This window comes from Coptis chinensis, chromosome 5, assembly GCF_015680905.1.
Source record: "Coptis chinensis isolate HL-2020 chromosome 5, ASM1568090v1, whole genome shotgun sequence".
Lineage (NCBI taxonomy): Eukaryota > Viridiplantae > Streptophyta > Magnoliopsida > Ranunculales > Ranunculaceae > Coptis > Coptis chinensis.
Window position 1 is genome coordinate 68,664,848 of NC_141460.1, and position 18,291 is coordinate 68,683,138.

At 38.6% G+C, this 18,291-nt stretch overlaps 1 protein-coding gene across 1 annotated transcript; it reads left to right on the forward strand.

The window, feature by feature from the left end:
* Nucleotides 1-5,793: 5,793 nt before the first annotated feature.
* Nucleotides 5,794-13,476, forward strand: AAE7 (acyl-activating enzyme 7). Its single transcript, XM_086560497.1, has 3 exons — nucleotides 5,794-6,147; nucleotides 10,720-11,310; nucleotides 12,378-13,476. Exons 1-3 carry the CDS (start codon nucleotides 5,914-5,916, stop codon nucleotides 13,272-13,274), a joined length of 1,722 nt encoding a protein of 573 aa, XP_086416623.1. The 5' UTR covers nucleotides 5,794-5,913; the 3' UTR covers nucleotides 13,275-13,476.
* Nucleotides 13,477-18,291: the final 4,815 nt, after the last annotated feature.

Below are 18,291 nucleotides of genomic sequence, written 5' to 3' on the forward strand. Positions count from 1 at the left end.
TGTACCATACTCAAGCCGCCGAAGCCTTATGTATGCAATGTTGTCAGGTAAAAGGCCGGACATCTCCTATATGCATTTAAGTTAGTATCAAGGTTCCAAACAAATCCCGGGTCGCATTGGAAAGAAAGTCAAGAAGAAGATAATGAGGTATCTAAAAGGCACCGGGACTACTCACTTGTCTACCAAGGGAAAGATCTTAAAAGTCGATTTGGGTACTCGATGCCGATCGGGTGGAGACCTTGATGAGAGGAAGTCAACTTCGGGATATACCTACATAATGAATGGAGGTGCTATATCCCGAGCAAAGAAAAGAAGCAAAACTCCATAGCACTTTCAACTATGGAAGCCGAGTATATTGCATGTTGCTTTTGCCACACAGAGGTCGTGGTGGCTCGACGATTCATCAAACACTTGTCGGTGTTCTCAAGAGTCTTGAACCAGTTCACATCCGACCGACAAAGATGGCTGCTCTTGCATATGTTAAAGATCCTAAGTACCATGGAAGAACCAAGCATATAGAGTTAAAATACCACTACGCACGACAAATGATATCGGGGAAGAAGAAAGTGGTTCTAAAACATATATCCACTGATCGATGGTTGGATCCACCGACCAAACCTATTCCAAAGGAACTCTTCCTTGCACATGTAAAAATGTTTGGGTTAAAGAGGATGTGATTATGTTAAGAACACTTTGATGGTTTAATGAATAAAAGTGCATTCTTTCCAGATCGATTGCATTCTCATTATACTGTTTATCATCTCATATGTATGTCGGTAGGGGTTGACCGGTTTACTCACATGAACAGTCACTTCCATTTTAAACAGTGGGAGTTTAGCTTGACAAGTCACTAAACCTTATAGGAAGGGTAGACCTAGTGCCGAGTCATGCCCCTTCTTATAATTGGATAAGAAGAAACAGGCTTCATAGGGAAGATTCATCTAAACCTACAAACGGTTGTTGCCAAGTGGGAGCATAGTATCCTTGAATTGTCATTAGGGATGACAACACTTGCATGGTATGAGTGGACATACAGATATCTATTGTTGAGTAAACAAATTAGATACTCTTGCCATGACATGTTTTCACACAACATGTGTATAGTTGACCACCTGAGAGCAAGAAAAGAAATATCCCTAAAATTCTTGCTATGTGAGCTCTATTGATATATTTTTGTTTAAAACATATCGAATGGTACCCTCCTTGAACTTTTGACCTTGTCAAGAAAATAAGAGGACTACTCAACTAACTTTGGTTTGCTCCCCACAAGCTCTTACTAAAAGGTCGACCGGATGCATCTTGGGAAGTTGGTAGAACTCGGCGACAATGACTTCGTGCAAAGGGTAAAAGAACTGGTTTATCACACAATCACCGGGGATTCTACCCGCCGGACAATTGATGATAATTGTGAATCATGTGATACGCTTTTGACTTTATGGTGTGGACTCATAGGGATGAGTGCTATTTGTCAAAGTGATGAAACAAACAGATCTTGGGGTATACACACACTCTCCTGATATTAGGTTTTCGAATCATCTTCTTTAAGATCACTTTCATGGTAGATCACGTATGCGGTCGCTTTTCATTGCGACTTGCTACTTCACAGATATCATGATACGTGTGCTAGGGTCACACGAACCATTTGCCGTGTGAGACACACTAATGGCTAAGCATTCTACTTAAATGCTTCTCTTAGAAACCTTCTTCGCCGTTGTGGGCAAGTGGGAGATGTTGGAAATAAGGTTGGATAGACACCCACCAAGATAAACCAGGATAAACCATCGATATTATGAGTATAGGACTCTATCCTATCCTATCGATATTAGATGAGTATAGGACTCTATCCTATCGATATTAGATGAGTATAGATTACTCCATCTATCGGATATTAGACTCTATCCTATCGATATTAGATGAGTATTAGATCCTATATATATAGGACTCTATCCTATCCAATATTGAGGAGGTGGAAACCTCTATAAATAGACCCCCACCTTCACATATTAATCATCCGAACAACAAGAAAAGCTCTCTCTCCTTTAATGGCGACCTCCAATATTTTCTAAAGTAGAAGCCCGATAATTTGTGGAGATTCCATAGGTGGTATCCTCCCTAGCCATTATCAGTTCTTGGTTCTTGGTTTGTGAAAAAAAAAAGGTTGCTTCCCCGCTCGTGGTTGGAACTTGACTCCAAAGAAAGTTAAGAAGAAGAAGATCTTGAGTGTGCCAAGAACATCTTCTCCTCGTAGATCAAAGCTTGGAACTTCAAATTGAAAGTCGTGACCAATGTCACGATCTTTCCTTTTCCATTTAGCTTTATTTTATGCATGTGGTATAACGTAATTGTATATATCGTAGGAATCATACATGAGATATCGATAAAATCCTGTTAGAAAAATGATTTGCTCAAATCCATTTAAATATGAATGAGTAGTTTGTCTCCCAAGTTACCCCACTTAAGATGAAATGGGTTTTTTCTTGAAACAAGATGCGTAATGTGAGAAAAACCTTTTCAAAATGATGCATTTGTTTGAAACAATTGCATTATGCGAAAAGGTGCGACCTTTCGAAATGCAATCGGTTTGAAACAATCGCATCATGCCGAAAAGGTGCAACCTTTTCAAATATGCACCGGTTCAAACAGTGCTATATGCCGAAATGGTGTGTCCTTTCCGAACCATGTGACTTTTCAAAGAGTTGCTTACTTTTTCCCAAGAGTCACTGTGTTGTTTCGAAAAGGCACCACTCACCTATAAATAGTGGATGAATTTGGAGAGAAAAGAAAAACCAGATCACACAGAGTTCTGATCTTTCTCTTCTCCCTCTGTTCTTAGTCAAATACTATGTTGTGTTCGCTGAGTCTATAGAATTGAAGTGCTAGCTTTCTATAGAAGGAAATCCGTTCTATCTTGGGAGATAGTTTCCCATCAACCTTCAAGCACCGCGTGAGGGGAAAATCTGTCTTAAGGACATAGTGTATCTACACTAGGCTCGGATTTAATTAAGAAGTACAAGACACTTACAAGACAAAAATGTTTGTATAGTTTGGTAATTGGTAAAGAGTAAGTACAATTAAGTTGTATATTCCTAACAACTTAAGACAGATTTCCTTTTCTTCTTCTTCTTTACCAAACGAATTTGTTTTGTTTTTTTTTTTTTTGGTTTAAGAAAATAACGAAGGTGTGTTTCTATTTTAGAATAGAAATGACAACACCACCGTGGTTCTCCTATTCATGCTGTTCCTATTTCATTTGTTAGACCTACTAGTTCGTTGAATGGTATGAACATTTTGGTCCCCGATGGCGACCTTATGTTAAGTAGAAGTGGAACTCAATAACTACTGGTGTATACTAGCAATGGTATATCTTGGTTCAACTCATAATGCGTTAATCTCGAAAGTATGTATCACGAGGCTATTGGATTGAAACTAGCGTAATGTACAGGGCTCTATGAGAGGCTTGAACCAAGAAGCCGAACCGGTGAAAGGACTCGCTTTGGAAGTTAACATTAAGATGCACAACTGGCGAGGAAAGGTAGACCTGATGGTAGCTCGCTTAGACCATTTTCAAGTCATTCTTGGAATGGACTTCTTGAAAGCAAACAAGGTGGTGGTAATGCCACACTTGGAGGGAATTATGATCCAAGATTCCGAGAATCCTTGCTTCATTCCAGATGTTAGGAATGGCTAGTGTTAAAAGGGTTCTAAAAATATTGTATTATTTGCGCCACAGAGTGTCAATAAAGAAGATTGCTTAAGATATTGTTTTATAAACATACTTGTCAGCAAAATTGAGGTCTTAGAAGTGTTTTCGACACTATATGAATGATATGTGACATTCTTTAAGAAGAAGCCTCACTTGAAAAACATATATCTAAATGGTTTTCCAATTTATTGACTTTGTCATGAGAAATTGGAAAAATGTGGGGGATTATGTATCTTCTTGAATTAATTAATTCAAAATTGGAAATTTGTTGAAGCATTACTCAAAAGACATCAAATGTGGTGTTTTACTCTAGGAGAGATGCATAAATTTCTTGGAAATCCTCAAAGCAAACGCGTATAGTAAGGTCCACTATGGAATCGGGAATTCATAGCGTTGGACAAAGTTTGGAGAAGAAGTTTGAATGACTTCAAATTTCTTAGAGGATATTCCAAACAGGGGCTAAACTCATTGCCGGCCGTGTATACATACTACATGGCGCGATCTGCTATTGGTAGAGCAATGAGTAGCATGTATAACGGAAGTCTCGACATATCGTCGTAGACATAATACCGCTAGACAATTGCTCTCAAATGGAGTTATCTCAATCGACTGTATAAGGTCAAAAGATAACATTGTGGATCCGCTTACAAAAGGTTTAACAAGAGAGCAAGTAGAAAGATTATCAAGGGTAATGGGCTTAAAGCCTTTGAGATAATCAACCAAGAGTCCTCATAATGGAAAAACCAACCTAGTTGACTGGAGATCCCAAGATCTAGGTTCAATGGGTCAACTGAATTATGTTAGTGACTCAGTCAGCACTGGAGAGTAATAATATACTCTAACCCATTCCTATATAAGACAGTGCATATCTGCCGCGAGAACCAAGATAAGTCAAGTTTTTAATGATTTACTATATCTTGGAAAGTTATATTATCCAAGTGGAGTATTGCAGGATAGTCTTTATAGAAATCACCTATGTTAGTGTGAAGTGGGGCCGCTTCTATGAGAATTTTAAAGACAAATATCTCAAAAGCACTATCTGAAACCAAGAAGTGTTCAAGGCCAAAATGAACACAAACGTGAGAACCAACAGTATTCGAGACGGTACTGCGTGAAGATGATTGTCTAGGTTTATACAAACGGTGACAGGTTCAGGACATTAATTGAAGTCTACTTGATCGTCCAATTAAATCCGATCGTCTTTTCACTAAGGCAAGTTCAAGGCCTCCCATGCTACTTGACGTCGACGGTATCTTTTCATTTGTAAAACAAATCCGATGTTTATGATAGAAGAAGCCAAATTTTCATTCATGTGGGGATTGTTAGAAAAATGATTTGCTCAAATCCATTTAAATATGAATGAGTAGTTTGTCTCCCAAGTTACCCCACTTAAGATGAAATGGGTTTTTCTTGAAATAGTGCGTAATGTGAGAAAAATCTTTTCAAAATGATGCATTTGTTTGAAATAAAATTGCATTATGCCGAAAAGGTGCGACCTTTTCGAAATGCACCCTTTGGTTTGAAACAAGTCATCATGCCGAAAAAAGGTGCAACCTTCGAAATAGGCAATCGGTTCAAAAACGATCTTATATGCCGAAATGGTGTGTCCTTTCGAAACATGTGACTTTTCAAAGAGTTGCTTACTTTTTCCCAAGAGTCACTGTGTTGTTTCGAAAAGGCACCACTCACCTATAAATAGTGGATGAATTTGGAGAGAAAAAAAAAACCAGATCACACAGAGTTCTGATCTTTCTCTTCTCCTCCGTTCTTAGTCAAATACTATGTTGTGTTATTTGAGTCTATAGAATTGAAGTCTTTAGTTCTATGTTCCGCTTTCTTGGGGAGATAGTTTCCCATCAACCTTCAAGACCGCGGAGGGGGAAATCTGTCTTAAGGACGACATAGTGTATCTACACTGGGCTGGATTTTTAATTAAGAGTCTGAAGGCACTTACAAAGAAAAGGTTTGTATAGTTTGGTAATTGGTAAAGAGTAAGTACAATTAAATTGTATATTCCTAACAAATCCTACAAGACTGTAGATGAAGACAACTGGCTTATCTAGTTTCTTACGTCATCATTGCGATGAAATAAAAAGTGTGGTCAACAATTAAAAAGATTCCAAGTCTAGCGCTGGCACCTTTACATGTTCCGAACAAAAAAATAGCATGAATGTGTGAGAGAGTAGTGGAGTTTGATTGATAACATAAACATGGGAGCTGAACAAGGTGATGACATGATAACAGACATAGACAACTTACCAAAAAATGATGCAAACTACACAGCTTTAACACCACTTTGGTTTTTAGAACGAGCTGCTTTAGTTCATCCGAATAGGAAGTCTATTATTCATGGATCTTTACATTACACTTGGCTTCAAACTTACCAACGTTCTCGTCGACTTGCTTCTGCTCTTCTTAAACGTTCCATTGCTGCTGGAAAGACTGTAAGTATACTTCTTTGTTTGTTTATATTGACTTTGATGATTGTTTGTTTATATTGGTGAATTGGTTATTAGTTTCTTAGATTTGAAGTTTGTTTTTGAGATTATGAATGATTTTGAATTGATATGTGTGTGATGAGTGATAATAATAAATGGGAAGAAAGGGGTATTTCAAGTTGCTAATATTACAGAGAATCACCAAACCAGTGGAGCAGTGTCAAATTGAAACTCACTACGTAGATCATTGGGTGTGTCACTTGAGTTCTATTAATCTTTGAGATCTGCCTGAACATTGAGATGGTCGAGAGAACAAGTAGAAAATAGAAGAAGGCATGCTCAGCTAGGTAGTTTACACACTTTTTTTAGGAGTGTGAACGCTGGTTGGCAGTTAAAAACGTTCCTAGTTGTGAGGCTCTAGTATCATAGTACCTTTGGAAATCCATGAATTGCTGATTTCAAAATTTCAGGATCCTGAATAAACCCTGAGAGCCAGAAAGTGCTCGTGAGCTATAGACTATTTGTTTTTAGGTGCTAAATTGATCCAATTTAACTTTGATATTACGATCATACAACTTTGATGCTGAGTTGGATTTGGACGCCACAACGATGTAGCTTGAAAACCCTTTGGTTTTAGTACTCCAAACCTTTTAGACCTCACATATTACTTTGTTCCTTACTTCACAATTATAGTTAGTTGTCGTTAAGTCTATGAATGTTTGAGCATGTTCTTACTTAACTTATTTTATATTTAAGAAGTAGAAGGTATCAAAGATATTGCTTGTTCCTTTCCATGACCAGAGCACATTCTTATGCTAGTTTTCTAATGTCAATATGTTACAAGGTTTCAAAAATAGTGGTTAATGGAGGAATAAGAAATACTGCCACTAGTGTTGCGGTTGACAAAGGGCCTCTGTGCTTGTGTTTTGATTTTAAACTACTAACGGAGACTTGAAAGATTTGAAAAGAAGTAGACTCGAAAGCTCTGACTTATTGTTGTTTTGTGGGTGGTTACACCGGGATAGCCTTACTTTTCATGGTCTATTGGTGTTGTAGACCAAAAACCAAAATCTAGACCAGGCAAGTGGACAACATGGTTCATCTCAAGAAAAAGGAGTTACAAATTATGATAACTTGTTTCTGAAATTATTCCTTTGAAAATTTTTCAATGATACATGTAGATGCTTAAAAATTGTTACACTACAGGTAGCATCTTAGCTGGCACATTGTCGACTACTCTTTTCCTTTTTCTTTTTTTTTGGGGGTGGGTGGGTGGGCGGGACCTTGAGGTTGAAGCAGGTGGTTTGGAAGCCACAAAGACACCAAAATTACTTGTAACCTTGTAGGCCACAACATATAGGATGGAATTGCCACTCCATCCTGAAAAATAGTGAAGACAAAACTTAATCACTAAGAAGTTTCTATGATAAGTCTGTTATTGACACTTGTGACCTGCAAGAATCTGACTTTTCATCTAGAACGACCACCAAGTGGGTGTCTTGTGTTTTGACTTGTCTGGGGTTTTCTTTTCTTGTTTGTGGGTGTAATGGGTCCTGGTCCTAAGTAAGTAGCTTCTTGCTAATTCTTAGGAGTTCATGTGATAGGACCTTGATTAGATCAATATATTAACTTTTATCTATTTTAAAAAAAAACAAAAACAACTTTGGTTATCACCAAGATTAGGCACATAATACCTTTTTTTTTGCTTGATTATTGATGAATTTTGTGTAATCTTGTCGGCTCTGACATTAATGGCTAGTGGATACTTCTAGTTCTATGGGTCCAGAAGACTTTGACATTAATGGCTAGTGGATACTTCTAGTTCTATCCAATGCCTTAGTTTATGTTTCTTGATATTTCAGTCAGGACATACTGTTTTTGACGTAGCTTTAGACCCATTAGGCCAATCTTATTTTCTACACAATTCTTTATCGGGGACGACGGGACCTTGAGGTTGAAGCAGGTGGTTTGGAAGCCACAAAGACACCAAATTTACTTGTAACCTTATGGGCCACAACACGTAGGATGGAATTGCCACTCCATCCTGAAAAATAGCGGAGACAAAACTGAATTACTAAGAAGTTTCTATGATAAGTTTGTTATTGACACTTGTGACCTGCAAGAATCTGACTTTTCATCTAGAACGACCACCAAGCGGGTGTCTTGTGTTTTGACTTGTCTGGGGTTTTCTTTTCTTGTCTGTGGGTGTAATGGGCTCGTGCTTCTAAGTAAGTAACTTCTCGCTAATTCTTAGGAGTTCATAATTTAGATTGAAGTGGCAGAAGCAACACTTAATCGAAATCTACACTTTATAGAATCCTAAAAGGCTCACATTTATTGATAATTTCTCAATAATTCATAAACACAACTAAACAACTCCCTGAAACCCTAACCATAAGCCCTTTATTTATACTAAATCTAGAATCAGTAAACCAATAGTAACACGACATGTGTCAACAACCAAAATAAAATAACTAAACTAGTGGGCTCTTGACCCATTGGGCTTGGACTTGAGCTATAGGCGCACACCTATAATATGAGAAGAAAACATGGGCGCACGCCTATGTCTTCAAAACAACGAGCTAACAATTTACATCAGTTCATGTGATAGGACCTTGATTAGATCAATATATTAACTTTTATCTATTTTTTTTAAAAAAAAAACAAAAACAAAAACAACTTTGGTTATCACCAAGATTAGGCACATAATACCTTTTTTTTTGCTTTATTATTGATGAATTTTGTGTAATTTTGTTGGCTCTGACATTAATGGCTAGTGGATGCTTCTAGTTCTATCCAATGCCTTAGTTTATGTTTCTTAATATTTCAGTCAGGACATAGTGTTTTCGTCGTAGCTTTAGACCCATTAGGCCAATCTTATTTTCTACATAATTCTTTATCTTGTATTCCGTACAACACACACTAATTCTGGGAGCAAGTGCTGGAACAATAAGTCAGAGACGACAAATGTATCTGACTAATAATTAGATTAGAATCTGGGCAAATCAACTGTTAAGTCAATTTCCTTTATTTGTCAAACGAGGAGGAGCTTAGAGAAACTGGATAAATCTTGTCATAATATTTCAATTGACTTGTAAAATAGGGTTCCTAAGGATCAAGGAGTTATTTTTGGGTTTTAGGAAGAACGCAAAACGTAGAGGATATATTGAAACGAATAAGGAATATCAGATGTATCTGTGCCTAGTTCATAACAAATGCGTTTCTAGTTATAATTGGTTTGCACCAAGACTTCGCACTCGGTCAGTATATATCCACTTTAGTGAATTTTCACATTGGAATAAGGTCCTACGATGGTGATTGCAAGCTACATAGTATATTGATCTATCAGTAAAATACACAGTGATATACATAGAAGCAACCTAGTGACTTGGATCAATGATTCTTTATGAAGGGAGATCAAGGACGAACTGCCTATACACAATATGCTGAATGGTTCAAGTGGAGGTGTGCTTTTGGAGTGCCCTTCTATGCTCTATGGAAGAATGTTGGGCATTTAGAAATGACTTGTTCATTGATTTGAAGTAGCAAAGTATGGATGTTGATATGCATGAGTGGTTAGACTACAACGGAGCAAGTAGGAATTAAAGAAAATGAGAAGAGAATAGGATTTTTTATTATTGTAAATAGGATGATTACATCAATCCCTTAAATGGGTTTAAATAGATAGCCAATAAACCTAATAAGGAAACTAGAATAACAAGATCATAATCAAATCAATTTATGATTATGATCTCAACTATTCTAGAACGTCCTAATCTAAACCATTCTAGAATAATAATATATTCTCATATCATGCGTTTCTCCAATAGGAATTAGTGCTATAAGAAAGTTTAATACCACGATAGCTTATACAATTTAAGATGGAGTCAAGTGGATGATATGGCCTTGCACATATTACACTGTTAGCCTCTCCAGATAGGGCTGTACTACTTGAGGTTTTAACAGCAAGATGTTGATCAAGTAGGACATGGCTTGCGAAGGTGAGAGTAGATTTTGATAAACTTGAGATTCAGAGGCTTTTTCTTGATAAGGTGTTGTTGTTGTAGTCAAAATGAGCTAATGGTCATAGCCCTGAAGTGATTAAGTTAGGCCTCTCATGATTTTATTAGCTTTACTTATATGCTATTATAGTTCTTATTGCTTTCCAACTTTGTCGATTTTCACTGCTCATATCCAATGGCTTAAATCAAAAGAGAGTGCAGTAACAAAGACCGTGTATGGATACTGTTGACTTTGTAAGGGCTTGACTGCTACGGATGACTTCAGTATGCATCCATCAAAAGACTTAGAACTGAATAATAAGAGAATCAGGAGTGATGAACTTGAACTGCTTGTATAGAAAATAAATAAACTTAAGACTCCTTTTCCTGGCATCCATTTTGGAGATTCGGAGTTTGGAACTGTTGTATGTGGGCTTCCTAGGAAAACACAGAAGACAAAACTTTGTGAGAGCATACATCTGTACTGTTCTCAATTTAAGCATGGAATTATCTTTTGTTCTTTTTTGCTCGAACTAATAATGATGATCACATCTTCCTTTTCTGCTTCATTGTGTAGGTAGCTGTAATTGCCCCAAACATCCCAGCCATGTATGAAGCTCACTTTGGAGTCCCAATGGCTGGAGCTGTGGTGAACTGTGTGAACATTCGCCTAAATGCGTCAACTATTGCGTTCCTGCTAGGGCACTCATCAGCTGCAGTTGTAATGGTGGACCAAGAGTTCTTTTCTCTAGCAGAAGAAGCATTGCAGATTTGGGAAGAGAAAAGCAAACACAACTTTAAACCTCCTATTCTGATTGTTATTGGTGATGAAAGCTGTGACCCAAGTGCCCTTCAAAATGCTCTGGGAAAGGGGGCAATTGAATATGAGAAGTTTCTGGAAACTGGTGACCCCGAATTTGCTTGGTTACCACCTAAGGATGAGTGGCAGAGCATTGCTCTAGGTTATACTTCGGGGACAACATCTAGTCCAAAAGGAGTGGTCTTATGTCATCGAGGAGCATATCTTATGGCTCTTAGTGGTCCAATTGTGTGGGGAATGAATGAAGGGGCTGTGTATCTGTGGACTCTTCCTATGTTTCATTGCAATGGTTGGTGTTTCACTTGGTCACTTGCCGCTTTTTGTGGGACAAACATATGCCTTCGTCAGGTATGTCTAATATCCCCATTGTCTTGTCTTCAGTTTATGAAACTAATCAGTGACCTAGCTTTACTTTTAGTTGTGTTTTGTGAGCTTCATTTCCATATTAGGTCAAATCGCTCCTGTTGCACTATCATTTGAAGCTTATGAGTTATGAGTAGATGCCATCTTGCACAGCTTAAGAATAAAAATGAGTTTGCCATACACTTGCCTTTGGCAAATAATCCTTTATTCATAAAGTAGCTGTTATATGTCCTCCAAGACTAGTGCCAACTCAGATGAAGTTCGTATCATCCTAATTTAAAGAGTTATTTTTTTTTAAATGAGAGGACTTTTTTCTAAGGTCCTGGGATCAATCACATGAATACTTTTTTCTAAGGTCCTGGGATTAACCTGGAAAACAGAAGTAAAAGTCTAATTTATCACAAAATGTCCCTAAGGCATTAGAAAACTACTTCATTGTCTATGGCGTTGACTGTTTACATGTAGATATGTAAGTGAGTAAAAGTGTTTTTTGTCATTTTGGAATTCAAGCAATCCTTGAGCATATTAATGTTAGGAATATGTGATTATTTATTCCCTTAGTTCTCTTTTGTTTTTATTTTTTTCTTGTTCCTTTTGTGTCTCCTTTTAAACTTCTTTTAATATAGAGGTTGTTGCTTACAACCCAGGCTGATGCATTCTAAGGGTCACATTGTCCCCACATCACACAATAGTCATCTCAATGAAGCCTCACCGATGCCGCCACGTTACTGTCTACGTGGCCCAAAGGATAATTAACCGTGGAGCCAAAACCGCCTCTAGAGAAACCAAAGCCTTAGGCTATCTTTGCAGCCCCAAAGGGTTTATGTAATTAGACTTGTGAAAACTCCACCAAGTGACGTAGTGAGTTTTGAATCCGCAACCTCCCACATGGCAGGAGGGGAGCACAACCATTGAGTGAATGGATCATGGGCAAAAGGGAATAGACGATGGTTGTGTTTTCTGGTTTCAATTACCTACCCTTGTTTTAAAACTTCCATTCCATAGGCTTTCTAGTTTATTCATGAATTTTGCTTTGTTTTTCATGGTTGCAGGTAACAGCCGAGGCTGTCTACTTGGCCATAGCCAACCAGGGAGTGACCCACTTCTGTGCTGCACCTGTGGTGCTCAATACAATTGTCAATACCCCTGCAAACCAGGCAATACTCCCTCTTCCTCGCCTTGTCAATGTGATGACAGCTGGGGCAGCACCACCCTCTTCTCTTCTGGCATCAATGACTAAGCGTGGCTTCCGCATTACCCATACTTACGGTCTTTCTGAGACCTATGGCCCCTCCACAGTTTGTGCATGGAAGCCCGAATGGGACTCCTTACCACCTGATGTTCAATCCCGTTTAAATGCCCGCCAAGGTGTTCGCTACATTGGATTAGAGGGTCTGGAAGTCGTTAATACTCAAACTATGGCACCTGTTCCTGCTGACGGCACTTCAATTGGGGAGATTGTGATGCGTGGAAATTTAGTGATGAAGGGTTATCTGAAGAATCCTAAAGTAAACGAGGAGGTATTTTCTGGTGGATGGTTTCATTCTGGTGATCTTGCGGTGAAACACCCTGATGGCTATATAGAGATTAAGGACAGGTCCAAGGACATCATTATATCCGGGGGTGAAAATATCAGTAGCTTGGAGGTGGAGAGCTTTCTGTATCAACACCCCCTTGTGTTTGAAGCATCAGTGGTGGCGAGACCAGATGAGCAGTGGGGAGAGTCACCTTGTGCCTTTGTCACATTGAAGCCAGAAGTAGATGGATCAAAGGCTCGTTCTCTGGCCGAAGATATCATGAAGTTTTGTAAAGACAAGATGCCAGCTTATTGGGTTCCAAAGTCTGTGGTGTTTGGACCCTTGCCCAAGACTGCCACAGGAAAGATACAGAAGCACTTGCTTAGAGCGAAGGCAAAGGAGATGGGACCTGTTAAGAAGAGTAAACTGTAGTTTCTGGGAAGAAATATGCGGTGGGTTCAGGTTTCAGACCCCATTGTAAAATACAGTTGCATAGAATGAGAATGTTTGTAGAAATACAAATGCAGACATGAATGTCGCTGAATATGTAGTAGAGTCAAATGGCTTCATAAAAATACGATGGGATTTTTGTTGTATCTTAACTTATATAATGGCTTCTTTTTCGGCTAGCTAATACCCTGTTTCATGCTGCTGTGCATTGCTCCTTTCTAATCTAACCCCTACCCACACATCCGAAGGGAAAGTTAAAAACAAGGTGTCATTGCCTCATTGGTTCGTTAATGATTCAGTTCTGTTCATAAGGCATATTCATAGCCTATCTTGTTCTTAAGGCAGTAATATTTAACTTCGAGGTGCCCACATGCATTGCCCACTAATGCGGCCGATTTGCATTGCGCACTAGTGCAGCCTACTTTTATTGCCCACTGCACTGGCTTACTTTTAGTGCCTACTATGCTCACCTACTTTTATTATTGAATAAGAAAATATTCTGACTATTATGGAAACTATATTTCTTAGGCAATAAGAAACCTCACTTATTGCTCACCTATAAATACTTCATTTCATTTCAACAAAAAACTCCGCGCAGGAAGACTTGATTCCATAAAATACTCTGGATACGTAGGCAGCAATCGACATGGTTCAGTCTCTCCTCCACCACAATCAACACCCCTTACGACTTCATTAGTGTGTTTAGGTGAATCATTACCTAAACATAATTGGCGCCGTCTGCAGTTCTTATCAACAGGCCCTCTTCCACGTTTTTTCTTGAAGCTCCATTAATGGCGACAACTACAAGATCTTAAGTAAGGAACTAAGCAAGAACACAATAGTCCGATGGAAACAACTTAGCAAAATCTTGAAGATCCAGTCAATCAAGTTCCACAATACCAAAAGCCTTTACCTTTGCAGCTTCAGATACCACAAAAGCCCAGATCTAAACTTCCACGGTCTCACTAGCCAGTATCTTATCCTCATAATGGAACAATTTCGCGAGATGCAGATCTAAAAAATATGGAGACAGATGATAAAAGCTTGCCCCTAGAAGTGCTGTGTCAAAGGCTAAGAAAAACAAAGAAACTTAACAACAACTTGCAGAAGCAACTAAACAAATGGAGGTTAGTACAACTATCAACAATGGCGAAAACGCAAAAGAATTTTCATAAGTGCGTCAAGATGTTATTATATCTCACTCTTACAGAGAAGAACACCGAAGTCAACCATAGTGGAAAGCGGAATGAAGAAGTTAAACAAACATTCAAATTTCAACTATCAGCCGAAATAGATTTACTACTTTCAAATTCCATCAACGGTTGTTACTCGATATCAGACAAGCAGGCAAACAAGAGTTCATCAGTCTAACACAACAACTCGCTAGATCAAGAGACTCTATAAGCCAAAAGGCTCAATATTAATTTGCATCCTCTACTGCCTTCATTAATGGTCACCACAATGCCGATCCAGACTTTTACAGTCTAAATTTCAATTTTTGCATTTCACTTTTTATTCATTAAAATTTTTGTTACTATTTATTTTTGTCCTTAGGCTTCAGCGATGGAAAACGTAACTGCACACAAGACAATATCATTATTACAGAGGAGACGTTACAATATTGTCAGCGTAAAGCAAAAGGAAACAACCACAAGATAAACAACGACAATAACACTACCACTTCTATAACATAATCAGATTTAATATAAACTATAGCGTATGAACTAAGTACAATACAACAAATAACAAGAACGGAGGAAGACGACACCATCTCGTAGGTACTAAAAGTGGGTAGCACCAACGAGCAACACTTCTAGTTCTGACCAAAAGTGGGAAGCACTAGTGAGCAACACTTTTGGGCACCAAAAGTGGGCAGCACTAACGAGCAACACTTCTGGTTCTGACCAAAAGTGGGAAACACTAGTGAGCAACACTTTTGGGCACCAAAAGTGGGCAGCACTAGTAAGCAACAAAAGTGGAGAAACACTAGTGGAAAACATCAGAAGGGAAATCAATGACACTTTCTACGCCCTAGGCTAACATGGTACGTTTTCGCTTATGTTGTCAAAGCACTATGGGTCTAACCACAGACAACTCAACTCCTGTGCCCTATGGGTTTACATAGAGCTCCAGGTTCACGACTTGCCCATTTTTTCAAAAGTACATGGGGTCTAACCGAAGACACCCTTTTACATGGGCAAAAATACAAGAACAAGACAAGAAAAAGAAAACAACTTACCAAATCCTGAAGTTCTAATTAATTAGGCCGCGATGGATTAACTAGCCGCACTAGATTTGCAAGCTCAACCTTCACATCTCCAAGTGCCACGACAACCTAGATCTAGACGTACACAACCTCAGGCTCCAACAACTCATTTTCAAGATCTAGATGCTACAAATGCAAACGAAGTAGATCCAAAAAATATAGAGACAAGAGATGAAGACGTTACATTAGAAATGATGATGCAAATGTTCAGAAGAGAAAAGGAACACAACAACTACTTGGAGAAACAGCTAGACAAAGGGAAGCGAATACATGATAATAACGGCAGATTCCGTCTATTGGAACCTATCTTTGAAAATCATCCAAATCACTCAAGGTCAAGCAAAAATTCATCCCATTCGAGGAGGCGATCCAGATCTCGAAATAACAACGACGATGGGCGTAGCAAGGGTCATAACACAAGACATGAAGAATAACAAAACACGTTGTCAGGTAGTCATCATACCTCCCATGAGACTCCAAGATCATTGCGCGTTGATTGTAGCATCTCAAGAAGATATAAAAGGTGGACACATAAGAGGTAATGTCAGATGACAAGGCCATGACGTCAGGCACGAATTGCAACATGACCTAAGACATGGTTTGAATGCATCAAACTGATACAGAAGGTTTAACGAAGATCAGCCTAAAATGCGGCCACTTTGAAAAACTACTCCTCAATTTGACAGCTTATCCCATATTATCGCCATAGGCCTCGCAGTCCAAGGAACCAACGAAATCTAGAAGTAAACAACAATTGGGGGCGACCACACCATGAGATGTAGCATAGCAAAATTACTCTTCAAGCTGAAAATCAAGATGCCGCAGGAGTAGCATTCACAGTACATCAATCAAAGACATCATCAAGAAAATAATGAACAATGCGGGTGAGGCTGAAACTCGATGGAAGGATTTTACAGTAAATGAAGATGATGTTGAGCGATTTTCTTTGATTATACAAAATGCAAAACTGGGGGCGACCGCAAGAAATCAACGTCAAGAAGTCGTATAATCTGGTGTAAAACATTAGAGAACCCTAGTTTGCCTACACTGACCAGCAAAACAGAGACACGGTCAAGAAGTTGTTCTTGAAGAAAACTGGAGACATATTAAGAAGTTGGTATTACAATAAAGTTTAAGCTTCACCAATATTTTATGTACAACTCAAAACTTGGAGGCGACGAAGTTAAACACGATGGTTTGAATACATACGACAACTGATACATAATGTTTACTGAAGACTAGCCCAGAATGTGACCTCATCGAAGAAACTACTCCCAATTTCGATAATATAGTCGGTATTATAGACCCAGGTCTTGCAATTCAAGAAACCAATGGACTCTAAAGCTAAGCAACAACTGGAGGCAACCACGAAAGGAGACACAATGCCAAGAAGTTCCTTCGGTAATCATTAAAAATCACAAAACTGCATGGGCGGCATACACTGAGCAACATATTAAATACATCATTAACAGAACAATGTGCAATACTGGTATAGCCAAAACTTGTTGGACCTAGTTGTAGACGAAGATGTCGTTAAACAATTTTCTTTGATGATACAGAATGCAAAGCATTAAGAACAATTCAAATATCCAAATCTACCAAAAAACTATGTCAGGAAGTTTAAAAGTAAGATGGTTCTCTGGTGCAGAGATGAAAATGAGAAACTCTAAGTTGGCTCGCACAAAAAAGTCATGGAGTTTGCGTTTTCAACACCTCTCTCCATGCACCAAAAAGTCATGGAGTTTGCGTGTTTTCAACACCTCTTTCCATGCACCAAAAAGTCGTGGAGTTTGCGTTTTCAACACCTCTCTCCATACACCAAAAAATCACGGAGTTTGCGTTTACAACACTTTACTCTGTGCATCACCGAGTCATGGAGTTTGCATTTGCAACACCTCTCTCTATGCACCAAAAACTTGTGGAGTTGGTGTTTGCAACACCTTACTCCATGCATCAAAATTCGTGGAGTTTGTGTTTGCGACACCTTACTCCACGTATCAAAAGTTCAAGAGTTTGTGTTTGTGACACCTTACTTAGGCATCAAAAGTTATGGAGTTGGTGTTTACAATACCTTACTCTATGCATCAAAATTCATGGAGTTTGCATTTGCGATACCTTACAATGCGACACCAGCAAATTGGAGGCGACGATGACATAATAAAAGTTAAAGTTGTTCAAACACTCAAGCATTTTGAATGCTGGTGTTCATAGATAATATTTTAGGGTCTCGCCTCTTATCAATGACGAAGATAAATAAATAATGTTACAAGACATACGCAATGTTTCTTTCTGCCATAAAATATGGTTGCTTCTCTTGTGAAATGCCAATAGTTGGGGGCGACTAAGTCAAAAGGCGTGGAGGTTGCATTTAATATCAACCTCCACTCATCAAAAGCCGTAGAGGTTGCATTTAATATCAACCTCCACGCATCCAAAGCCGTAGAGTTTGCATTTACAATACCAACCTCCACGCATCCAAAGCCGGGGAGTTTTGTGTTTACAATACCAAATACCACGCAAAAAAAAATAGCGATGCTTACATTTGCCACTTGCAATACCAAAAATTATAAATCATCAAACTTGAGGTGCTACTGCAAAAACTATGACACAAAAATTCGCTTAGTTGCCACGATGTGCGCGACAAACGGAAACCAATGCATCAGTTTCCTTACTTCCTTTTGGCCTTCATTTCAAACATATTTTTTTATTCTTCACCGCAAGGAATAAATTACA